Source organism: Haliotis rubra, unplaced genomic scaffold (assembly GCF_003918875.1).
Source record: "Haliotis rubra isolate DU_JTF1 unplaced genomic scaffold, ASM391887v1 Scf55, whole genome shotgun sequence".
NCBI classification, from domain to species: domain Eukaryota; kingdom Metazoa; phylum Mollusca; class Gastropoda; order Lepetellida; family Haliotidae; genus Haliotis; species Haliotis rubra.
In genome coordinates, this window is record NW_025767246.1 from 2,252,101 (window position 1) to 2,279,476 (window position 27,376).

General features: G+C 42.4%; 1 protein-coding gene across 1 annotated transcript in view; it reads right to left on the reverse strand.

Annotated features, from left to right (window-relative positions):
• Positions 1–27,376, reverse strand: part of LOC124253730 (trissin receptor-like) — a 122,618-nt gene that overhangs the window by 29,149 nt on the left and 66,093 nt on the right. The window contains exon 4 of the mRNA XM_046687550.1: positions 11,531–11,654. Coding sequence (XP_046543506.1) covers positions 11,531–11,654 — 124 coding nt within the window. The remainder of the gene's footprint in view (positions 1–11,530; positions 11,655–27,376) is intronic.

Sequence of the window (27,376 nt, forward strand, 5' to 3'; positions counted from 1 at the left end):
TTTTATTGTTCCCAATGTGATGAGTACAAAAACATGATGAGTACAAGCATATAGAGGAATATGTGCACATAGCAGCTAGTGGGCTCAATAGCAATATAGTACACTAAGGACAATGAATATCAATATCAGTGATATGTTTTTGTTTAATAGTCATTCAGGGATGAGAGGAAACCATTTGGCTAAAAAGCTTTCAACATTATTATTTTTTCTGGAGATGAATAATTCAGTGGTGAATATGTCTTTCAATATCCTTAAGTAATTATCAACTTTTTAGAATTGTTTTTTTCAAAGAGCAAGTGTAAATATACTCTCCCAAAAAAGAAACGCATCATGAAAATAGCAATTTCATGTAGCTATGAATTCAAACGTGATTCATTTTACAAAAGGTTTTGCTCTGTTTATGAGTCCTATGGTGTTTATGTTTTGAAACATCACAACAAAACGCACCATTCGTAAAATACCCGTATTTAACAGCATGATTTTCAATTTCGGCGTGTAGTGTCACAGAATACACAATTCACATGCAATGCACGTGAAAGTTGGGGATCAGATAGTCTCAATGATGGGTATAAAAGGTTGATCGCTGTCTGTCGATTATTCACTGTATTTGGAATATTGTTGACGAACGCAAAATGCCAACCGTCATATCGCCATTGGTTTGCTTGAAGCTGGCCTCAACGTGCAGTTGCCCGACGCATGAATGTTCACCAAGGACCATATCACGGCTCTGGGAGAGATATCGCCGGCAGAATTCGGTAGCAGATGCCCCTCGTAGTGGGCGACATCGAGCGACCACTGCGGCGCAGGATCACTACATCCGGGTACATCACCTGCGTCATCGAACAGCTACGGCGACCAGTACCGCTCGACAAATACCCGGATTGAGGAGGCTTTCTGCACAGACCGTCAGGAACAGGTTGAGAGAGGCTGGTTTACGTGCCAGAATACCTTATTTTGGCCCTGTGCTTCGACAACAACATCGTCGACATCGAGTTCAATGGTGCACCAACGTTCAGGCCTGGAACCTACCGAATTGGCGTAGAATCTGGTTCAGTGAAGAATCGCGATTTCTACTGGAACGACGCGATGGAAGAATGCGGGTGTACAGACGTCGACGTGAACGTTTCGCCGACGCTTGCATTCCCCAGGTGGACAGATTCGGCCGGGGAAGTGTTATGATGTGGGGAGCGATCACCTGCCGTAGGAGAAGTGATTTGGTGATGATCCAGGGCAACCTGACAGCTCAAAGGTACTGTGACGAAATCATACGCCCACACCTACTTCCAATCATTGATCGCCAGAGGGAGTTGTTTCAACAGGACAATGCCAGGCCCCACACAGCACGTAACACTAGAGACTTCCTCCAGATCCACAACATCAATGTGCTCCCCTGGCCCTCAAGATCACCGGACTTAAACCCGATCGAACATCTGTGGGATGCCCTGGACAGACGGGTGCGACGCCGTAACCCTCAGCCCCAGACACTTCAGCAACTCGCACAGGCACTACAGGCAGAGTGGGTTGCGATTGGGCAACACGAGATTCTGAGACTTGGTCACACGAGGTATTGACTTCAGCGCCACCACACGTCTCCATGTGACACTCAAACTGACTTTCCTCGAGTTGGTGCCAAAAACCAGTGTGCAATTTCGCTATATTTCATTGACTCATAAAGCCTACAAGATGTTTCAAAATAAACATAAAAATAGAGTTGAAATTCCTATATGCGTTTCTTTTTTGGGAGAGTATATATCTCTTAGCAGATAAGATTATGTGGTTCAGTAATGGGTTCTTACCTAAAAAAGCCAAACCAGATCAAAGTTTTTGTCAAATTAAGTGCTTGGTTGCGTTTAAGTTTACAAATAAACTTCAGCAACCCATCCTCAGCAACCCATCTTCAGCAACCATCTTCAGCAACCAATGCTTGTCGTAAGAGGCGACTGGGGGGATCGGTAGGTCAGGCTCGCTGAATTGGTTGACACATGTCATTGTATTGAGCCCAATCCGATGGTCACCCTCTTCATCACTACATTGTCTGTTCCAGACTCGATATATTTACAAACTGTTGCGATATATTGCTGAGTGCGGCGTTAAACAACAAACAATCAAATGAAGACATTAAAAAACATCATTGAAGTACTGTCGGAAATAGAAAAATCGGGGGGTAGGAAACGCAAAAAAAGGTTCTTTACTGAGGAGAGATTTGTGCAGAAATGAACAATGCGTTTTTTTTTCCTAAATCCAAAGCGACTTATTTGGAACAGACCATGGCTTTATGCAAATTAGTGAGCGATGATATTGCATTACTAAGGACACATTTTAAAAGCCCATTTTGAAATTAGACTTATCTTCATTGTAAACGATAGCTGACGTAAATAGTAATAACATTAATACTGAAACTATTCAGGATGTAGCTGCCATGGCGTCTCACTATCACTACAAAATGAAACAGGTAGGAGGGGTCGTCTCAAAAGCAAAACCAGGACGGGTGTCGCAGACGGTGGTTGGGGTCGGGCCGGGGCATAGAGATAAGATAAGATAATCCTTTAGGGGAATTAAACTGGGGAAGTAAACGGCATGTCATAACAATTTACAAATAATATCCTGTCGATCTTCGGGTGGTCATGCCACCTATATATTTTGAGACATTTAATACGATGGCTGATTTAAGCTTTTCTATGGGTACCATACTCTTTTACATATCTCACCATAAACCTTATGAAAGAAAGACACGTAAGATGTTAATCAATAGATGAGACATGTTCAACACGACATGAAATAGCATAAAATATCGTTGAGATGACCCCTTGTGCCTGTAGGCAGCCCACACCACTTCATCCCTCTTGAGAACAGATACTGTCCGAAGTTCGTTGTCCGTGAAGTATCCACGAAACTCTACCAAGACTTCACTGAAAACTGGACACGCGAGTTAGCTAGCCCACATGGACAAACAGGGGTTGTGGTAATACGTTACGCAACTACAACAGATTTAAACTTTCCTATGAAGCCGAACACTACGGTTCATCCAATATGCCTGTCATTATAGGAGTGCTCTTGCTAAATTCAGGGGTGGGGTTGCACCACTGAAGATAGAAACCGGACGCTACTGCAATATACCATTAGAGGAGAGAACTTGTTTTAACTGCCCAGACCAAATATAGAGGACGTTTTACTGAAGTGCCCACTGTATACAAATGAGAGATCACAGCTTCTATCCAAGTGTGAAGATGCCGAACCCGATTTTATTAGCTTCTGTGATACAAGCAAACTATATTTTATCCTGTCCACCCCTTTTAAAGTTTTTTAGCTGCCAAAAACCTGCCATTATATTCTCGCTACGAGAACGAATTGTTTATATGTGCAATAGTAATATCCTTTTATATGTGAATGTAAACTTGTTTTAATATTTTGTCCTTTTTTTTACTACCTTTTATCTTTTCTTCCCTACTTTTTATCGTAAAACGTTTTATTTCATGTGTGTTTTAGTCATGTGTATATACGGTAATCATGTTATGTCTCTCATAACTCTATTAGAGTGACTTATTACATATTTTATTGTCATTGTTTTTCTGTGTATATATTTATTATGTAATGCGATGAGACGTTAATAAACTATCTGTCTGTCTGTCTGTCTGTCTGTGTGCATTTCATGCGAGGTGAGTCGACGGTCCGTCGCCATACCTGGCTGAGCGACCTAATTGCCATCTATAGTCTGTCTGATCTGCTGTTTTCAGCAGCTATTCGTATGTTTTCTTAGTTTTGCCCGATTTTACGAGTAAACATGCTTTTCTGGATATCCTATTACGCACCCCACTGAACGCCCAGTTAGGCCGATGTTTGTTATTTCGACACATGCTATTTGCAATTGTGTAAATTTTAGGGATACAGAGTAACAGCCTAAAAACAGTTATTTTTACTATTTCTGACAGTACTTAAACACACCACTTTCTTTGCCTGGCAAAAACCCTGTAGTGCTAATCTCTCCCTGAAACCACAAGGAAACACTGAATTCCATACAAACTATTTTGCTCAAAGAAAAAAAGTACAAAAAAATTATGAATTATTGATTACTCTACGGGTGATAAATTTTTGCACAGCATATTTTGCAAAGATTAATTGAACCGTTTCGTAAATCAATGGAGACTTTAAAATACCTAGTTAATAAACTGCCAAACAATATTATCAAACGGAATATCAGAATTAATAATTAATAAACCATCACGCACGTTTCTAAAAAAAGGTATTGTTGTACAAAATAGATGACGTCATATGCTTCCTCGATAAATAAAACTATGTGTTTAGCAATATCGCGCAAAACTAAATCGAAATTGATTATATATATATAGATATTGCCATGGCGTCAACTACCGCCCAGGGAGACTGGACGGAAAATGATCCAAAATAGTAAGCAAATACATAACCCGATTGTTGGATACAACCATTTATTAAAGTTAAGGGCCCGCTCAAGCAGGAATGAGCTTGCATCTCAAGCACAACAACAGAGCCGCTAGAAACAACAAGCTAACTAGCTCAGTAAACTCGCCTTAATAGACTAGCTCAGGGATCAGACCATTATATTGACTGGTGACATGATGTACCATCACAAAAATCAGTCTTGAGCTCCCAAGTTCGGTCCTCAGGTCGTCCCACGATGCGGCGATTGACAGCTAGGTAGCAGGTCGACATGCACAGAGCAGTCTAGACTTCCCCAGGTGTGTGTGGGTTACTGGCCACGTCCAGCTATAACGTAACCGCGCGGACACCTAGCCTCTGACCAGCAAAGAAATGTGCTATTACTTGGGTACATAAACGACTATAACTAACTTGTGGGCATATGTACAGTGAAGGGGAATATATACTAAGCAGCAAAAGAAACGTCAGTTGGAATTTTCCTTCGTAGAAACGGATAACTGTTAACTCATTTCATGTTTTGATTGTATATATTTGACAACATCTCCAACTTTACGTGAGCAAAGACATTCTTTCCCCAACTCAGAATTGAACCCAGGAAATGGTCTCAAAAACGCAACCTGATCTCGGAGATGGAACGGTGTTCTCCATGTTTTTTCATGCAACTCATGCTGCACGTGCTGTTCACAAGGACCAGCCCTTTAAAATGCACCCCAAACCTGGTTGAAACATTCACATTACAACTTCAGCAGGATGCTGCGACTCACGACAGCTCAGAGGAACCAGGCGCTAGGAAGACTTGAAGCTGGCCACACTGCACAAGCCGTTGCCAATAACTTCCAGGTCAACGTTCGGACCATCTACAGGCTTCAGCAAAGTTTCCGGGCCACCAACACCACAAATGATCGCCCCCGTACTGGCAGACCAAGGGTGACCGCAAGACGACAACACCGCCATGTTGTGCGACAGCATGTACAGAATCCGTAACAGCAGGCCAGACAGTGGGAACACACGGAAGACCAATCAGTACTGATACAGTACACAGACGTCTTAACAGCGGGAACATCCATTGCCGTAGACCTTACCGTGGTCCTATCCTCACCCTTCGTCATCGGCCTGAACGTCTAAAGTTTGCCCTACAACACCAAAACTGGCGATACAGGCAATGGAGAACTGTTCTGTTCACAGATGAGAGACGGTACTGCATATCAACATGGGGACGACGTGGCCAGCGTTACTCAGACCAATGTGTCATGGAAAGAGACTCATGGGGAGGTGCAAGCATCATGGTATGGGGTGGAATAGGCCTGAACCAGAGAGTGGGTCCTGTGGTGTTCCAGAACCTTGGTCCAGGGACAGGAGGCGGCACCACAGCGGTGCGCTACATCGACCAAGCTCTCAGACCCCACGTCATACCACATTTCGCACGTCACCGGAACAACATTTTCCAGCATGATAACGCCCGGGCCCATACGGCCAGAGCTACACGGGACTTCCTACAGCAGAACGGTGTCAACATTATGCAGTGGCCAGCCCTTTGTCCCGATTTAAACCCAATTGATCATCTTTGAGATGGAATTCAGAGGAGACTGAATAATGTCATACCAAGGCCGAACACAGCCGATTTAGTGCGCCAGGCCTTTCTCAGAGTGTGGTTCCAGGTGCCAATGGCCTTTATCAATCGATTGGTGCACTCCATGCATAGACGCTGTGCTGCAGTTATTGCCGCTCGTGGTGGTCACACTAGATACTGAAGTCAAGAGTCTGAATGGACTGCAAACGTTAACGTAATGTCTTGAAATTGTGCTGAGTTATTCATTGATGTGTCAAGATATTGAATACAAAAATGTTTTTGATCCGGTTATTATGTCCATTTCTGTAATGATTTGATTACAGTGCCTATCTAATTTTGGATTTTTAGCCAACAACCAACTATGGTCGTCACTGTATAAGACCACTTTCCTTTCTACTACAAATAGATCGTAACTGGATACCGAGACAACCACTTTCCTTTCCTAGCTAGCAATCATAGTCGTCACTTCAAGACCACTTTCCTTTCCTAATAGCAATCATAGGTCGTCACTAAGACCACTTTCCTTTCCTAGCTAGCAATCATAGTCGTCACTTCAAGATCACTTTCCTTTCCTAGCTAGCAATCATAGTCGTCACTTCAAGACCACTTTCCTTTCCTAGCTAGCAATCATAGTCGTCACTTCAAGACCACTTTCCTTTCCTAGCTAGCAATCATAGTCGTCACTTCAAGACCACTTTCCTTTCCTAGCTAGCAATCATAGTCGTCACTTCAAGACCACTTTCCTTTCCTAGCTAGCAATCATAGTCGTCACTTCAAGACCACTTTCCTTTCCTAGCTAGCAATCATAGTCTTCACTTCAAGACCACTTTCCTTTCCTAGCTAGCAATCATAGTCGTCACTTCAAGACCACTTTCCTTTCCTAGCTAGCAATCATAGTCGTCACTTCAAGACCACTTTCCTTTCCTAGCTAGCAATCATAGTCGTCACTTCAAGACCACTTTCCTTTCCTAGCTAGCAATCATAGTCGTCACTTCAAGACCACTTTCCTTTCCTAGCTAGCAATCATAGTCGTCACTTCAAGACCACTTTCCTTTCCTAGCTAGCAATCATAGTCGTCACTTCAAGACCACTTTCCTTTCCAAGCTAGCAATCATAGTCGTCACTTCAAGACCACTTTCCTTTCCTAGCTAGCAATCATAGTCGTCACTTCAAGACCACTTTCCTTTCCTAGCTAGCAATCATAGTCGTCACTTCAAGACCACTTTCCTTTCCTAGCTAGCAATCATAGTCGTCACTCCAGCACCAACTTCTTTTTTGCCAACAAACAAACATGGTCGTCACTTCAACACCACTATCCTTCCTCAACTATCAACCATGGTCGTTACTTCAAGGCCACTCTCTTCTTTGCCGTGGTCGTCACGTAAACACTGTTTTCTTTTCCTAATAAACAATCTTAGTCTTCACTTCAAAGACAGTTTCTTTTTTGCCAACAATCAACCACTTACAGTATGAGGTTAGAACTGATCGGGATTAGAATTGGACTTCAGTAACCCATGCTTGTCGTAAGAGGCGACTAACGGGATCGGCTGGTCAGGCTCGTTGACTTGGTTGACACATGGCATCGTATCCCAATTGCGTAGATCGATGCTCATGCTGTCGATCACAGGATTGTCTGGTCCAGACTCGATTATTTACAGACTGCCGCCATATAGCTGGAATATTGCTGAGTGTGGCGTTACTCAACAAACAAACAAACAAACAAACAAACAAACAAACAAACACATCACTTACATACCACTTCCTCCGCTTGGCAAAAAGCCTTGTAAACACTAATCTCAAAACCATAACGAAACATGGAATTCCGTACAAACTATTCTGCCCAAGAAAAACCAAAAACAAAAACCCGACACAAAATAAAAACATCGTTTCCTGCATTATTGATTACACAACGGGTGATACATCTTGCACAGTAGCTTTTTTGCAGAGATTAATTGAACGGGCTGATAAATCAATGTGGGTTTTAAAACATATGGTCAATAAACTGCCAAAGAATATTATCAAACGGAATATCAGATTTAATTATTAATAAACCATCACGCATGTTTCCAAAAAAGGTGTTTTTGTTACAATTGATTTTTTTGTACATTGATGTTATCGACGACATCGCCACACGTTTGATACAAACTAAAAACTCTTGTACGTTATATTATACTCGTTGTTTAGAATAGGGAAGGAATTCGACGCTGTGCGTGCTGACTAGAAGACTGACTGACTGACTGAGTTTGGTTTTACGCCGCTTTTAGCAATATTCCAGCAACATCACGGCGGGGGACACCAGAAATGGGTTTCACACCTTGTACCCATGTGGGGATTCGAACCCGGGTCTTCGGCGTGACGAGCCAACGCTTTAACCATTAGGCTACCCAACCGCCCCTCTGACTAGAAGAAGAACACCAGAGAACGGTGTCGTCGGCACGCTCGTTCGGCACGCCGAAAACCCGGGTTCGATTCCCTGGTGGGTTCAATGTGGTGACACATTTCTGGTGTCTCCCGCCGCGATATTGCTGGAATATTGCTGGAATATTGCTAAAAGCGGCGTCAAACAATACTGATTCACTCAACATTGCATGACAGCATACTTCGTCGTTCAGAGTTGAATTCACTAACTAACTTATGTGAACGTTGAAATGGGCTTCCAACTTTGTAACTTCTGTGGACACCTTCCCCTTCCCCCATGTACCAACCCATCACATCCCACTTCCAAAGAAGTAATAATTTGTTTTTGTTTCAGATTCAGGGTGGGTGGGTGAGTGAGTGAGTGAGTGAGTGAGTGAGTGAGTGAGTGAGTGTGTGTGTGTGGTTGTGTGTGTGAGTGAGTGAGTGAGTGTGTGGTGAGTGAGTGTGTGTGTGGTGTGTGAGTGAGTGAGTGAGTGTGTGTGGTTGTGGTGTGGTGAGTGAGTGAGGAGTGTTGTGAGTGAGTGAGTGAGTGAGTGAGTGGGTGAGTGAGTGAGTGAGTGAGTGAGTGTGTGAGTGTGTGTGGTTGTGTGTGTGAGTGAGTGAGTGAGTGAGTGTGTGGGTGGGTGAGTGAGTGAGTGAGTGAGTGAGTGAGTGAGTAAGTGGTGTCCCATTGTGAAACGTACAATCCACATGAAATAGAAGGTATAGTGTTTACTGTTACAAGTTCACACGCAAAAACTGTAAAGTATTCTTCGTGATAGTTAAAAAACCTGAAATGTATTCTTGTATGCTAACGTTTTTGCCTTAACGCTAATTAACACACAATCGATAGTATCCCAAGGCTAGATCGTGTCCGGTTAATACACAGGACACAAAAACTTCGTCGCATTTTGCACTGTCGATGTTAAGCCTTGGAATTTAATCTGTCACCGAGTCATAAATCACCGGAAGGCATGCTGGTATATCACGACACTAGTTTTGATACAGAACACCACACCGACATAGATATGGTTATATTTGCAAAAAACATGTTAGCGTGAAGGAGTTGACTTAGAAATGAAAAATAAAAATGCATTGCGAATTCATTTAGAAATATAGGTTCTGACAAACAAACAAAATCGGGGCGAATCGGGAATCAAACCCACGATCATAGGTTTCTGAAGTACCCAAGGGAGGCAACTCTGCACATTGTTTTCTCAAACGACTGCTCCTTTTCCGCACGAGTGAGTGAGTTTTACGCCGCTTTTAGAAATATGCGAGGGACACCAGAAATGGGCTTCACACATTGTACCCATGTGGGGAATCGAACCCGGGTCTTCGGCGTGACGAGCGAACGCTTTAACCACTAGGCTACCCCACCGCCCCCTGTATGTCATTAGAGTGTTCTGAAAGTAGAACAGCGTTTACAGGTTTTATATGCCATGTAGATCTCAGCGTTTGGTTTTCTTCATAACCGACTTTCTCTGTCTCTCTCTCCGGGTTAATACATCAGTTTGTTTTATAGTGTAATATTGCTACATGTACATGTAAAAGGCCCATACATAAGCTATGCCTTAATCTGGGGTTATTCGCACAACGTTTACTCGTTGACCAATCTTATTCACTTATTATTGAGGTGCGTCAAGTTAATCCGCTGATAATCCCCGCTGATCCTATTGCCTTGTAAAATAGCCTCCGATGATTGACAGGCATCGCGTACATGTCAGTTTCAATGGCGTGAAGGAGAGTTTCTTCATTAATGTATTCTCATCAACATTTTCTCGAAATACCACACTGCCCACTGTGTTTCTTTGTATATTTATTAACGCCGCAATGAGCAATATTTCAGCTATATGGCGGTGATGTGTAAATAATCGATTTTGGACCAGGCAATCCAGTGATCAACATCATGCGCATTTGATCTACGCAATTGGGACACACAATGTGTCAACCGAGTCAGCGAGCCCGACCACCCCATCCTGTAAGTCGCCTCTTACGACAAGCATGGGTTTCTGAAGATCAATTCTAACCAGGATCTTCACGGGTGGCTGCCTGCTGCGGGCGAGGAGATCGGTGTTATGTGAATCTGTTAGCAACCCAAAGCGTCTTACTTCATATAACCTTTGACCACTTGCACAGACTGATCTTGACTGCTTACTTATATCCAGACTTTAACAGGGGCAGGATACGCTGACCCTTTCTTTCGGAAACCAGATTCCACAAGGCAATCCTAGCGCTGAGGTTATCCTAACTAACACACACAGACTTACGTCTGTCGTAGCCCTACGACCGCTTTGTGGTAGGTCGCCCTGGTATCATCACGGTTTGATCGTGAAAAATACCTGTTGGTTATGATACGGCCGCAATCGTACAAAGGTCTCTTTTGACAAAGACGTAATAGGACCAAGGAAACTGTTTATACCGGTTTTAATAGTCTGTCGTAAAGACCCCCTGAAACACAACAACCCAATGTAGCTCATGCAAGTCTAGAAGTCCAGATTCAGAAATGAAGAAAGTGTCTGGGCTCCTTTATATTACATTTTATTAACATAATTTAGAAACCTTGTTATCTGTACAATATGTTCATTTCAGAGACTAGATGTTAGTCTGCGGTTTCTATAAGGGCGGCATTTTAATTTCTTGTGTTTCTCATCGCCCGACCGACCCTACTAATTTTATTGCCGACAACCCCCCCCCCCCCCCCCCCAAGATTTTTTTCATTTCAACACCGCCGACTCGAACCTAAACGTACCGCCTCGTCATATAAAAAGTTTACCTATCTAAAATGTTTTACTCAGTCGCTGCCACAAGTCCAAAGAACGCAAGAAATTGTAATAAGATTAACAATAAATGAGAATCAAGGACATTATGCGGATAATTTTGTCTTTATTAATTTTTTTTTAGTTTTTTTTTCCCGACCGACCAACCAACCCATGTTCAGAATTTGTTGGCTACATGAAACACATATAAATAAAATGATGCCCTAACGATTGTCGTAGCACTAAATCGCCAGTGGGATAAGATGCTATCCGGATTTGACGACACAAATGTACTCGAAAAGTAGGACAATCCCTTTTCCTTTTTGTCGTGTCTTCAACAGCCCAGCCAGCGACATACACAATAACAGAAGAAAGTATGTATGTTACTCACCCTGCCAAATATGATAGGAACAGCGAAGACGAAGGAAAACACCCATACTAGCACGGCGACCAGTCGCGCATGCGTAATGGTGCAGACATACTTTGCTCTCAGGGGATACCGAATGGCGATGAAACTGAAATTAAAAAAAGAAAGATATGTTAGTGTGTTGAAAAGCACTCAGCTCGTAATGGAATATCAAGTGTTGAGAAATGCTACAACATCGTGGAAGCGTCTACGGTACGTTTGTAAAATAATTTGTAAGATAATCGTGTTTTCAGAAGACTACCGGGGTCTGAAATTACCTGTGCGGAAGGATCCCGGAAACTACTTACTAGAGTTGTAATTGCGATTTGTTTCCGTTATCTGACCGCACGCACAAACCTTAGAAGCCACACTGGAAGAGGTCATAAGAGAAAAGTACATATTTCACATTTGTATCATTGTACAAGTAACTTTCAAGGGTATGGTCGAGCGATCTGTGTTATAGTACGGGACTCTTGTTGTGGGGCCTGACATCAGGGCCTAGATTTTCGAAGCTCTCTTAGCGCTAAGATAGTCGTAAGTAAATGTTAATGTATGGCACTTACGACTATCTTAGCGCTAAGAGAGCTTCGAAAATCTAGTCCCTGGACCATATCTTGGAATACCATGTCGTGAGGTGTTGCACTTTGACCAAGTTTTGTAACATCCTCAGTGAGGTTTGAGGTTTGCACCTTGTCCATGTTTTGGAACACCCTGAGTGAGGTGTTGCACCTTGGCCATGTTTTGGAACATCTTCAGTGAGGTGTTGCACCTTGTCCATGTTTTGGAACACTATGCCGCGAGATTGTGCACCTTGACCAAATCTTGGAACACCCTTAGTGAGGTGTTGCTGTTAGAACCAGACCAGGAACACCTTGTAGTGAGGCGGTGCTCCCAGAAAAAAATCCAGAACCACCCTCTACTGTCCCCTGGGAGTGAGGTGTTGCACATGCAGTTTTCCTTGAATCAGCTTGACACTCTCCAATGACTCAGGGGCGTTGCTTCTTGTAATGTTAATCTCAAATTGATTGTATCCACTACATCTTTGGACTAAAAAAGTAAATCTGTTACTTAAATGGAACTCTTCATCAGGCATGTGTTTGACTATTAACACTTCGGGCATGTACTTCAGTAAGCAAACATAAATGTGTCAGGTTTACTAAAGAGAACAATGGGATAGTTCTATTTTCAACACTCTGTAATGTGTCGGTTGCTGCGAAGTGATGGATCAATGTTAAGGTGATGAAGTTGAACGATTTTAATTGTCTCAATTGGTTCCGCTTTTTAAAGTAATTGTTTGATAGAAAACTGAACTTTGGTGAAGACGATGCTTGTCTTTGATCGTCATTACGACCCATTAAACTAACACCTGAACTGACGTCTTCTTTGCATGAGGTGGTCATCAGCTGTTTGTTTGAGATAATGAAGCGACACGCCGGGTCTCCAGTGTGTTACGCATTACCGTTACATAACTCCAAAGGCCTGGGTCCCGATCCACACAACGTACGTAGCGCTACGACATTCGCAAGCCTATGATAAACTATTGAGTTACGACAGGCCGTAAAGTTACGAACGCTTTGTGAATCGGGACCCTGACTGGCAATTTCTGATAACATTCTTAAGTATGAACTGATAAAAATGTTAAATACTTCAACCAGAATCTCCTGTCAGGGTATCTCAGCCATTGGATGTTTTGACAATGGGTACCCGACAGTAATTCGGGAGCAACAAATATAATCATTTTGGTTTATACATTTTAGGCCTTTTCTGGAGTCCCCTGCCGTGATATTGCTTGAACACACATGTAGAAGGAACGAAACGGCTTGCAATATAACTCATTCGTTATTAATTACAGTCATCTGATTTACCAAAATTTAACATTTTGACTTGCGTGTGCGTGTTCTTGTGCGTGTGCGTGCGCGAGCACGTGCGCATGGTTGCATCGTTTTTCAGCAGTATCGCATCGAGTCAACTTAACGCGTGAGAAAGGTCCGAAGTATTGCACAGTTTGGTATGTTGCTGACAGACCTTGAAACATAACCAGACCAAATCGTGGATTCGAACCCACGCCCCCAGAGAAGTGCTTCTCCTTTGATGATTGGGCCATGTGACAAGCGACATACCAAAAATATTAACATATGAAACAACATCAGACATCGTCATTTAACCATTTCGTGCTTTCAAGAAAAGCAATGCAACCACCAATTGTTTCACTAATTATTTGCATTCTTTGAACGCTAAGGCAATACAAAACCTCAAACGTTTTGCAGTACTCACTGGGTTGATCAACCATATGAACAGGCGTGTTTGTCGATTTCAGAAGCCGACTCAAGGCTGATTCAAATTTGAACAAAACATCTATCAAATAACTCACAGACCTCCACTGCAAGTGCAGATCATGCAAGCGGTGTTTAGCGACAACTGGTGTTTTCAGTAAAGAATCAATGCAGGTTTGGCCTTTTCTGATAAAATAACTACAACGTTGTGGTTTTAGTGAAGTGCGTGTTGCCAAGTGATTAAAGTTGGATATTTAGATAATCTATTGTTTCTTTAAGCCCAAATATAAACTGTGTCACTGAGTTGAATGCCCTCGGCTCCATTAATTGCCATTTTAGCTACAGTACACAGGGGAACATTATACCTCAATGACATCGGCCGCAGTCCTTAGCGAAACTAATTTGACAATATGATAACAAAGCACTGTTTAAATGACACCTTTATTATAACATGGGTTCCCCTTTGGCCACCAATCATCTTCATAATAAATAGAAAAAGTCAAGAATACATCTTGAATCCTGACACATATAATCTTTAACTTTTTGGTGATAAAACGGAATAATGGAAAAGATATATCACTTAAATCACTATATTTTCTTTAACCCACACCCTTTCGATCTCATCACGAGCAAGCCATTGATAAGAAAATGGAAATTTCGTTAGAAAAAGGATAATTTTATCCCCCCCCCACCCCCAATTTCTTATAACAGAAGGGTCAGTGGAAATGTCTTTTTTAAAAGTATGAAGCAAAGCTGTTTTTTTCTCAAAACGTCCTAGCTACATACATCCCCAGCCATACCCTGCCATGCAATGTCCAAATATATACTGAGGGAAACAAATTAGGGAACACATGTAAGCACGAGCGTTCCTATATTCTTTTCCGTGTTTCTTCACATGCCTTGTATAGCACTGTGGGTGACAATCTGAAAATAAATTAAAGGGACACTGATGAAGTGGTGTTCCCTTATTTGTTTTCCTCAGTATATATTGGTATCCCCTCCGAGTTCCCACTTCTTGAAACATCAGATCTAGTGGTGTCAGGAACGAAAGTGGGTATTTCCAGCGATAATCGCACACTTTGTAACTGTACACACCCAGTTCCCCAAAGGGGGCGGTGGGGTAGCCTAGTGGTTCAAGCGTTCGCTCGTCACGCCGAAGACCCGAGTTCGATTCCCCACATGGGTACAATGTGTGAAGCCCATTTCTGGTGTCCCCCGCCGTGATATTGCTGGAATATTGCTAAAAGCGGCGTAAAACTAAACTCAGTCAGTCAGTCAGATAATAATGCCTCATGGGTACAATGTGTTAAGCCCATTTCTGGTGTTCCCAGCCGTGATATTGCTGGAATAATGCTCAAAGCGGTGTAAAACTAAACTCAGCCAGTCAGTCAGATAATAATGCCACATGGGTACAATGTGTTAAGTCCATTTCTGGTGCTGGAATATTGCTAAAAGCGGCGTTAAGCCATAGTCACTCACTCACTCAGTTCCCCAAAGAGATTACCAACCAGCGTCCGAGAACCACGGGGACCTCTCCATGCCCCACCCCAGGGCCTCCTTAAAGTGAGTGAATCTAACTTTACGCCGCACTCAGCAGTATTCCAGCTATATGGAAAATTGAGATACGTCCCAGGTACTAGATCGTTCACACAGCATCTTGCGTAGACTGACTCTTAGTCTCAGAAAGTTATCTTTTAAAAATATAAAAGTTATAGCTACAAACAACAACTAGAAACAAGAAGAAAAGGAGTCGATAACAATTATGAATTTAATTAGGAGGCAATTTAAACTTGACAACTCATTCTAGACATGAGTTTGATTACCTTCTTACCATATTTTCTTAGGAATTCAGAATACACGCGCTGAACGTATCTCTATTTGAGTGAGTGAGTGTCTGTTTGAGTGAGTGAGTGAGTGAGTATGGTTTTACGCCGCTTTTTGCAATAGCCCAACAATATTACGGCGGGGGACAACAGAAGTGGGCTTCATACACCCTCCCCCCTCCAACACGCCCGCACGCCCGCACGCCCGCACGCACGCACGCGGAAATCAAACGTGACGAGAGGACACTTTAGTCATTAGGCTAACTACCACCCTTATCTCTGTTTTAAAGGCGATGAGTACATTCACACTTAGTCTATGATAACATATGATTTTGATAGAAAATAACAATTCCATTTAAATTGAAAGGAGCCCCAGTGAGATGGGAGATTCCGACGCGGGACAAATCTAGACTTAGTTAGGGCTTCATTTCGATTTGCAGAAAGAGCTAAACGGAAGAGAAAATGATGCAGTTCATGGCCTGTGACACAGGCTAGGTAGTGAGGGACTTCACGGTGAGTGAGCGGGTGACAGTGACAATACATAGACGAAAAGTCGCACATTGGTGTAATCAACTAGGAACCGGTCGTACCCAGTGTGTGGATTTTCTGAAGCTTTTGGGTAATTAAAAGCTTTCGGGGACCTCTTCTGGGGCAATTACACGGGAGGATTTCTCGCACGTATTTACCCATTTCTGCTATGGTAGCCTGGTACGTGACGGAAATTCCGCAAACCAAACGCGGAAATTCAGCAATCGTATTGCGGAAATTCCACAAATGTACCTAGGAAATTCCACAACTATATTGCGGATATTCCGCAATCGAAGTGCAGAAACTCCACAGACGTAATGCGGAAATTTCCACAAAGGTACCTAGGAAAGTCCACAACTATATTGCGGATATTCCGCAATCGAAGTGCAGAAACTCCACAGACGTATTGCAGAAATTTCACAAACGTATTGCGGAATTCGAGAAATGTTCCGCGGAATGTTCACACTCGTATAATGTCTATTTTGCGACTGTAACACGTTATCATGGCAGTCGTACCTCGGTAACTGCGTTTAGTGAACTGTCAGCGATAAATAAGGCATTAAAGAGGTAAGTGGTTGTGAGTTGTGGTATATATTTATTTCATAACAGGTGAACAGGCTATATACATGCCGTATGTCAGTAGGGTGTAAGGTGCGTAAGTGTAAACCTCTTTCAGTTTTACGCACGAATAGCGGTTTTTAAAGCTACTAAACTGTATATACACTGAACGCAACCCTGCCAATCATGATAGCTGTTCTTATCGTGATGTCTGAGTGATTTGTTTAAGTCCGTACTTTTAATAGCTAGTTTTAGACCATCCTCGATAATCTCCAGGGTATATATTACGATCACTCTCCACTATACCCTGGATGCATCCACGGCTTGGCCCGATAATTACATTACCTCCCTTTGCTGGCTCCGCATTCTCACAGTAGCCAATCAGCTAAGCCGCCGTTACATCCGAGCTTGCCAGTGTCAACAAAGATAGCGGTCGCAGTCGCGAAGGTTTGTTTGCAGAAATAATACAGACAAATCTGATAAAAATATATAAAAGAACTCCTTCCACTTCTTTCAGAGTACCCGCTGCATCAATTGTGTTGCCATATTAGAAAATGAGTTGTGATTGGTTCGCTCAACTTCCCAGCGTAGACACCTGATTGGATAAAAAGCCAGCCAATGGAGGTAATAAAATCATCGGGCCAAGCCGTGGATGCATCCAGGGTATAGTGGAGAGTGATCGTAATATATACCCTGGAGATTATCGAGGATGGTTTTAGACATGTTGTCCAGTAATCTAAGCTTTTACAACATTTGTAGGGTTACCTTCCTTAGCCACCGGTTTGAGTTCACCTTAAGTTGACAAAACACAAATGAAAAAAAGAATCAAATGGGTGTCAGACCTTGCTCGCTCACAAAATCCATCAGATGATACAATCCTTCTTGTAATTAGCATACTTTGTGATCGGCAACAATAATAGAGACGGCATATTTTCAGTGAAATTAAAAGGCCATTTAACGACTGAAGGACTTGTATGTGAGGATTAACGATATTTGAAGCAAATATATAGGTGTATATATTTGCTCACCAGGCTCTGTAAGTGACACAGCAACGTTCTCGTCAACCCAGACACCATTGCAAGGAAACACAGAAGGACGATGCCGGAGGGGAAGGAAGCATGACCTTTTGAGCTCAAAGACGCGAAGCTGGTATAAACTGCATGCAGCGGATCTCGTCAATTATCTAGCAATCTCCGCTTTGAGTGGACATAACATAGGCTAAATCTCGTGTACATCAAAGTTGCATCCGCACATCTCATCGTATCGGTGGCAGTGAGAACCCACGTGAGATAAACCGTAATTCGCTTATCTTCAGGGTTTTCTTTGATGGGATTTAGTAGCATCAGAGACCAAGGTCTACGCCTTACGCAAGCTTCTTGTAAATGCTACATCTTGTATACATTCACTAATAAAAAATCGTCAGAACTTGTCACATGCATTGAAAACTGAAACATTTCCATGCATTGTTGACCTTTTGGACAATCAACTCTATGATATGACACGCGCCTTTGTATATATTTTAACAAAAGGTACCACATTTCACATTTGATGACTGATTGATCTAGGCTAGCGAGGATACTGAACGTCATATTGAACACCTACTCACGCCGATGCCTTGGAGATGTAGATGCTTCGTAACTAAGAGCTGCTAATGCTAGGTTCCTGTACTATCAGTACCGAAAACACTTTGAGTTCTACAGGTAATTACAGGGGAAATTCAACGTCCATTTCGAGAGGAGAAATGATCTATGGTCCCACGCTCGAAGTACAAATAGGTTGTTCTGACATGAACCACCACACAATTACTACCAAATTAGAGGGAAGAAAATTGTTCTGATATCAGAACATCTAAACAGCTATCCAAGTCAAGATATATCAAATGTATTTTAAACAATCTAAAGTGAGTTTAATTAAAATACATCCAATAAAATGATAGAGGAGACAGTGGTGTTAATTTTCTTTAATATATTTGCATGGCAGGATCAGTTAAGTTCTGACGTAAACTTTCAAAGAACCATTAAGAATAAGAGATTATCTTTCAGATGAGCCAATGTGATACTTAAGTGGTATCGGCAGATCTACTTTGGCAAATTTAATTAAAACATTCCGTTTAGCATTTGTAAAAGATCTTGATAATGAAAATATGTCTCTTTCTGAATTCCAAGAGGGACTTTAAAAGTGATGCCTCTTGTTTGAACAATTGCTAATATAAACAATATAACTCTGCTTAATGAGAAATTCCATCTGACATCAGAACTATCGTAATACATCAAGTGTTTAATTGGGCAATTTAGTAGCAACTCTTTGAAGTTAAATGTTGAAGTGGGAAGAGTTGGGAACAGTTGCATGGCTGTGTGCTAACAAGCAAATGAGACTATACCTTTCTGTTGATTTCATATGTTGGAGTGAGTGAGTGAGTGAGTGAGTGAGTGAGTGAGTGAGTGAGTGAGTGAGTGAGTGAGTGAGTGAGTGAGTGAGTGAGTGAGTGAGTGAGTGAGTGAGTGAGTGAGTGAGTGAGTGAGTGAGTGAGTGAGTGAGTGAGTGATGAGTGAGTGAGTGAGTGAGTGAGTGAGTGAGTGAGTGAGTGAGTGAGTGAGTGAGTGAGTGAGTGAGTGAGTGAGTGAGTGAGTGAGTGAGTGAGTTTAGTTTATACGCCGCTTTCAGAAACATTCCAGCAATATCACGGCAGGAGACACCAGAAATGGGCTTCACACATTGTACCCATGTGGGGAATCGAACCCGGGTCTTCGGCGTGACGAGGGACGCTTTAACTACTAGGCTACCCCACCACCCCTCATATGTTTGATATTCAGTTTAAAAAATCAGTTGACGATAGAAGATTACCCAAACTAAATATTAAAACAACTTTACTAGCGCTTAGACAGCACTAAAATAAATCGGTTTGGTTCCTTTTTCATAAAATGTATTTCAAATTAAAACTACTAAAATTGATAATATTTTTCGATTAATGCATAACTAATGATGATCTCTGAAATTCAAAATTTTTGTACTTTTAGACACACATTTACATTTACAACACTGTAGGGGTCATGCAGTGGCAATACTCTACCCCATTCTACATTAAACCAGTTAAAATTGTGCAAAACCAACCAGCTGGATATTATCTTTTTATAAACCGAGGATGATGGTTAAAAAACCAATTTAAGCAAATTTAACAACAGTTTTTTTCAATTTTCAATTATCGACAACAAACTCGGTCTACTTTCTATTGCAAATCAGTTGAGATTTCTTTAATACTGTGAAAAAAAAAAAGATAAGCGAAAAAAAGTAACCAACAAAATTAAAAATGTTCAGGGTGAAAACCACAAGAAAGTAGAAGTCAACAACGTTTTGACTTAATGAGACACTGTTTTCATCGATGACCTTCCCGATGATGAAAAGAATCCGCAGTTCATGAAAACTGTTGACAGGTATGTCAGACCCAGTTTGTTTCGTATTGCAAACCTGTACACTATAGGAATACTGTAGCCTTCTAACCCAAGATTTATATTAGCTCTCACATTCGTGTATCCTTGATATCATACTTTATTGTGGTTCTCAGGTCTTTCTACTGAAAACAGGGGCGGTGAGCTCGAGGTAGCCAAATGGTTGAAGATCTGGGTTCGATTCCCCACATGGGTACAATGTCTGAAGCCCATTTCTGGTGACCTCGCTGTGATATTGCTGGAATATTGCTAAAAGCGGCGTAAAACCAAACTCACTCACTCCACTGAAAACATGTGAAAGTCAATGTCTAAAGCCAGTGTATATAATATGTCGTTTCGAAATGCCAAAAAGATGAAACCACAAAACTCAAAATAGAAGGCGCAAATATGATTCTATATTTAACTAATGGCTTTGTAACTTTGAAATCGCCCTTTTTACGATAAGGTAAACATAAAATTGACAAAAATGCAAATGTTTACTGAAGGAAATGATGCGCAGATAGTTGTCGATGGAAAGATGCGGAATCCACCTCGACGTGTTTATCTCACGCTGTGACAAGGCTCTTCGCGAAGGAAATGCAGAGTTAATGGATGGTGCCATAAGCAAGACGCAACGTTGCCAAGAAACGTAATACGAGACGTAATATTAACGAACAGACATTTATCTGAAAAGGAAAATATAATTATGATATATTGTGCTACCACTTTGTTCTCAGAACACGATTTCCTACCATAAGCTACTCGACAGTGATGTGGATGTCCGTCGATTCATACTGAAAGCGAGTTTGTGTGAACGCAGCTTTGGTTAATCGCCTGGAACGTTCCGCAAGAATGGCACCGTCAAAATATCTTGTTAATAACGTCATGCACGTGCCGATAAATATAGTCGGTTAACAGCTCCAACACACACAAACGTTTTTGTAGCATTATTGTGAAGACCGAAGTAGCTATTTATGTAGCGAAAACATGAACTGGTGAACGTTTCATAACACGAAGCGGTTAATAGAGTCCATGTTTTATTGTATAAATAAGCAGCTAAATTTTTAAGTATTACATAATCAAACCTTACACCGTTAAATACAACATTATCAATTATCACGTGGTTGATATTTCGGTTTCTTTAAGAGGAGAGCTAAATACCGAGACGAAAAAGGAACAATATTTTCAAGATACGCACGGTAAAGATAATTTTTAATGACTTCTAGTTTTTGTAAAACCATACTGTATAAGTCCGACTGGTTAAAGTGACTGTTTCCCGATCATGTCAATTAGGAGGGGAGCAGAATAACCAACAGATAACCAGTTTCGTGGGTAGCCTCTTTCCCCAAGTGACTGAGTTCGTTTCAGTACCACCTTGGATAGTGTTTCAATTACATCACAAACGTCAAATATGGTTCCGGTTTTCGACGTGAACGAAATCATGGTACTGACAAACCAAGAATTCTTGGAATCGAGTGAGTGAGTATTTAAAGTGATTTAAATCCAAACTCATCTGAACCGTTGCTGTTCCAATAACTCTAATGTATTCTCCTTTTTAAATATCTCTTTACTTAATGTACATTTTCTGCCTGTCCGTGTTATTGTACTCGCCTATGGAGGAATAAAGAATATTATCTCTCTGCCCTCTTCCCCTCTCTCCTTCTCTCTCTCTACTCTCTCTCTGTCCTCTCTCCTTCTCTCTCTCCCTCTCTGTCTCTCCCTCTCTCTACATCCTCCTCTCTTTCGTTTCTCTCTCCTCACTCTCCCTCCTCCCCTCTCTCTCCTCTCTCTCTCTCCCTCTCCTCTCTCTTCACTGCTCCCCTGTCCCTCTCTCTCTCTCCTCTCTCTCTCTCCTCTGTCCTCTCTCTCTCTCTCCTCTCCCTCTCCTCTTCTCTCTCCTCTCCTCTCCTCCTCTCCTCTCTCTCTCACTGTCCTCTCTCTCACTCTCCCTCTCCCCTGCCCTCTCTCCCTCTCTCCTCTCCCCTCCCCTCTCTCCCCTCCCCCTCTCCCTGTCCCTCTCCTCTCTCCTCACTGTCCCTCTCTCTTCACTCTCCCTCTCCCTGTCCTCTCTCTCCCTCCCTCCCTCTCTCCCCTCCCCTCTCTCCCTGTCCTCTCTCCTCTCTCACTCTTCTTCTCTTCTCTGCCCACCTTTCATCTCTCTCTCAAGGTAAAGAAGTCGATTCTTTTATTTCATGTTGAAGTTGCTTGCTTCATGATGGTAAACGTATGTTTATATTTGTATTTCATAATGCATATATTACACTACTATTTACATTGTGCTTGAAACTCCCACGATACCGTCTATTTTTAACCCATATTCAAAGTAGGATAAACATATTGGTTCTTCTTGAACAAAACTGTCCTTCAACCACATCCGACTCCAGAAATATCACACTTGAAAATATGTTTAAAATCGCGGAAATCTATCAAGCATCATGATGCCACTTGACAAGCCACTCTCTTGGAAATCGTTAGTTCGTATCCTGTTTGAATTTTTTAATCTTCTCTAAAATATATAAAATATTACATCAGTTGTATCTCTGCATCCGCTGAAAATCGATTTCAACAGCCTTTGACTGTTGTCACCATTCCAAGGTTACAAATAAAATCATGTAATTTACGGAACAACATAAACCAGGGCAATGAAACCATGACAAAACAATAGAACGATTTGATCGCAGCAACAATGGATCTTTACTTATTTATTATTCCAATAATCAAACGCAAAAAGATTGTGGATGTCAGGCAACCAAAGTTGACACTCTTTGGAATGGAATATGCCAATCTAAACTGGTTTTCTTAGAATCGAGATTACTTTGACAAAGGCATCGACTTTCATCCCATGGTGTACCGTCAATCATCTGTCAGCCGTGCAACACTGAAAGCTTGGTTTTTGATTCAATCAATACTTTGGGATATTTAGTGAAATCAACATCATATCATTTTCTTGATATTGCGTGAATACTTTTGTAAATTGAGAAAATGGTCTGCGGTTTATGAATAGCGGTACCCTGCGTTAATACTTTTGTAATTTGAAGTCAGAATGCATGTTATATTATTGACTCTATAGTGACTTCATACGTTTGAACATTGTGACATATATTGCTTACCCTACCTTGCGTCAATACTTTTGTATATTGACGAGAATATGCAACTTATATCAAATGCCATCAAGAGTGTTTATAATTCACAATACTGATTAAGCGGGTAAGCGTGTGAATAATTATTGCAAAACGCCACATCAACATTTTTTTATCCGCGATGAGTTTGAATATTGTGGGGAAGTTACTAACACACTGAAATGACGAGGAGGGAATTAGTGAGTTTAGTTTTACACCGCTTTTAGCCACATTACAGCAATATCACGGCCTGGGACACCACACATGGGTTTCACACATTGTAACCATGTGGGGAATCGAACCCGGGTCTTCGGCGTGACGAGCGAACGCTTTAACCACTAGGCTACCCCACCGCCCCAAATGATGAGAGAAGATGCAGGTTATTACAATTGACTAAAATAATGTCAATACGTTTCTTATTGGGCGGACTATATACATTACATCAAATGTCTAAAAGGGAATTTCAATCAATAATATGTAAGTTTTATAAGTTGCAAAAAAGAAACAAACGTCAACATGTTTTAATACCAAGGCGAATATTCACCAATAACACGTGCTTGAAAAAGTGTCAACACTTTTGACTGACTGACTGACTGACTGAGTTTGGTTTTACGCCGCTTTTAGCAATATTCCAGCAACATCACGGCGGGGGACACCAGAAATGGGCTTCACACATTGTACCCATGTGGGGATTCGAACCCGGGTCTTCGGTGTGACGAGCCAATGCTTTAACCACTAGGCTACCCCACCGCCCCGTCAACACTTTTGAAAAGTCAGGGAACACACACGTGATATCAGTTGTCAATACTTTTAATACTGAGGAGAATATTCACCTTACCTCAATCGCTTGAAAAGGTGTCAACGCGTTTACTTAGGGGGTGAATGAGTAAGTTTGGTTTTACGCTGTTTTTAGCAATATCCCAGCAATATCAAGGCAGGTGACACCAGAAATGGGTGCCACACATTGTACCCAAGTGGGGAATCGAACCCAGGTCTTCAGCGTGTTTAGCCTATATACTATAGTAAAATCTTAGCAAGTGAAAGTGCACTTAATTTGACAGGTGTACTAGTTGTGTTTAAACATCTTAGCGATGAATGATGTTTGAGTAACACTGGCTTACGTTTAATCGGCGGGTGCTACTGGCAGGGCGGGAAATACTTATTTGTTTTACGAACACTTAAATTGATGTCATCACAGATTTCCAGCGAAATATTCATCTAATTTCACCGCAATTTGCCGTTTCCGCCCAGTGGAATATGTTTCGGCAGATAACCGGGTCTGATTATACCCTAGCGTTGATGTTTGGTATTCTTTTCTCATTAAAGAAAGATTAGATCTGCTTACACATGCTTTGCAGGTTTCTTATCGATCCGTCGATCTCGAAACTTTAAGACATCTGATCCGTTGAATGAGGTTTGAAAACGTAGTCTGTATTTATGCCCGAGGTTTTATGTCTGTTGCGTCAACATTGGTGGTTGATGGCAAGTAATGGCTGTGTCCAGGACCACCCACTTGTTACTATGTCCACGCCGTAGTCCACCCACACTTCACTCTGTGGAACCACCCACACATTAATGGGCCCTTTCTGTGGAACAACCCACACATTGCACGGCCCTTTCTGTGGAACAACCCACACATTCCTCGGCCCTTTCTGTGGAACAACCCACACATTACACGGCCCTTTCTGTGGAACCACCCACACATTCCTCGGCCCTTTCTGTGGAACCACCCACCATTACTTCAACAACCCACACTTTACTCGGCCCTTTCTGTGGAACAACCCACACTTTACTCGGGTGGAACAACCCACACTTTACTCGGCCCTTTCTGTGGAACAACCCACACATTACTCGGCCCTTTCTGTGGAACCACCCACATTACTCTCGGCCCTTTCTGTGGAACAACCCACACATTTACTCGGCCCTTTCTGTGGAACCACCCACACATTACTCGGCCCTTTCTGTGGAACCACCCACACATTACTCGGCCCTTTCTGTGGAACAACCCCCACTTTACTCGGCCCTTTCTGTGGAACCACCACACATTACTCGACCCCTTTCTGTGGAACCACCCACACATTATCGACCTCGGCACCTTTCTTTCTGTGGAACAACCCCACTTTACTCGGCCCTTTCTGTGGAACAACCCCACATTACTCGGCCCTTTCTGTGGAACCACCCACACATTACTCGGCCCTTTCTGTGGAACAACCCCACTTTACTCGGCCCTTTCTGTGGAACCACCCACACATTACTCGACCCTTTCTGTGGAACAACCCACACATTACTCGGCCCTTTCTGTGGAACAACCCACACTTTACTCGGCCCTTTCTGTGGAACAACCCACACATTACTCGGCCCTTTCTGTGGAACCACCCACACTTTACTCGGCCCTTTCTGTGGAACAACCCACACATTACTCGGCCTTTCTGTGGAACAACCCACACGACCCTTTCTGTGGACATTACACATTACTCGACCCTTTCTGTGGAACCACCCACACATTACTCGGCCCTTTCTGTGGAACAACCCACACATTACTCGACCCTTTCTGTGGAACAACCCCACACATTACTCGACCCTTTCTGTGGAACAACCCACTTTACTCGACCCTTTCTGTGGAACCACCCACACTTTACTCGGCCCTTTCTGTGGAACCACCCACACATTACTCGGCCCTTTCTGTGGAACAACCCCCACTTTACTCGGCCCTTTCTGTGGAACAACCCACACATTACTCGGCCCTTTCTGTGGAACCACCCACACATTACTCGGCCCTTTCTGTGGAACAACCCCCACTTTACTCGGCCCTTTCTGTGGAACAACCCCCACATTACTCGACCCTTTCTGTGGAACAACCCCCACTTTACTCGACCCTTTCTGTGGAACAACCCCCACATTCCCTCATCATTTGAAATACCAGAACACAATTTTCTCGTCATGTTGGAGCAATAAGGTTGTATTTGAAAGGACGCAGCAAGACATTATTACCTGAGTGAGTGAGTGAGTTTGGTTCTACGCCGCTTTTAGCAATATTCCAGCAATATCACGGCGGGGGACACCAGAAATGGACTTAACACATTGTACCAATGAGGCATTATTATCTGACTGACTGACTGAGTTTAGTTTTACGCCGCTTTTAGCAATATTCCAGCAATATCACGGTGGGGGGACACCAGAAATGGGCTTAACTCATTGTACCCATGTGGGGATTCGAACCCGGGTCTTCGGCGTGACGAGGCAAAGCTTTAACCACTACGCTACCCCACCGCCCCCATTATTATCTGAACCGCATGAGTGAGTGAGTGTGTGAGGTGGGTGTAGACAGGACAGTGTTCCAGTTACATCACGGAGTGTCGACATAATGTCGGAGGGAAGCCAAAAGAGATGCCGGTCTCAGACGCTTACCACTTTGGTGAAACCCATGGTACCGTGCTGACATATTGCATTATATTAACGTACGTATCGTTGACGGTTTAATGGCAGGCTCCTATTACAGAACTGTCAAAGCAACGCGATACGGTCCTAGCTGAGTGATATTGACCATATAAGATTTCTTTGTCATTAGTGAGTATGATCTATTGACATTAATTCACCATCCATAGATATATGCCGGCGGGTTATTATTGACACAATTCTGTTATTAATTGACGCTACGTGTATCAAACCGATGTTTGATTAATATATCTCAGCTGTACGCCAGTTACTTTTATGTGTCGATTCTCTGTCGAGGTTTAGCAATGGGGTCGTGACATGGCTGAAGTGAAGTCGTCGCAGCGATATTGTCGTCATTGTTGCCAGATGCGACGTCGCCATCTATTGAATCTCTTATTAAGAAGCTCAAGAGTATCATGGGTGCTGAAGGAGTCGAGTAAAGCGATATGCCAAATGAATAAATGATAGAGACTTCCATATCATCTGTCAACCAGAGGAGGTGATAAAACTTTCGTCTTGTGTTGAAGAGATCGAGAGTAAATAGAATGTGACGTCCGGAAATTGCTTGGGAAATTAACAAGAAGGGTCAGAATGATCTTTTTACTGTAAAGTATTGCAGCTGCATAAAATATACAGCTGTTTGTTGCTGAACGCCGCACTCAGCAATATC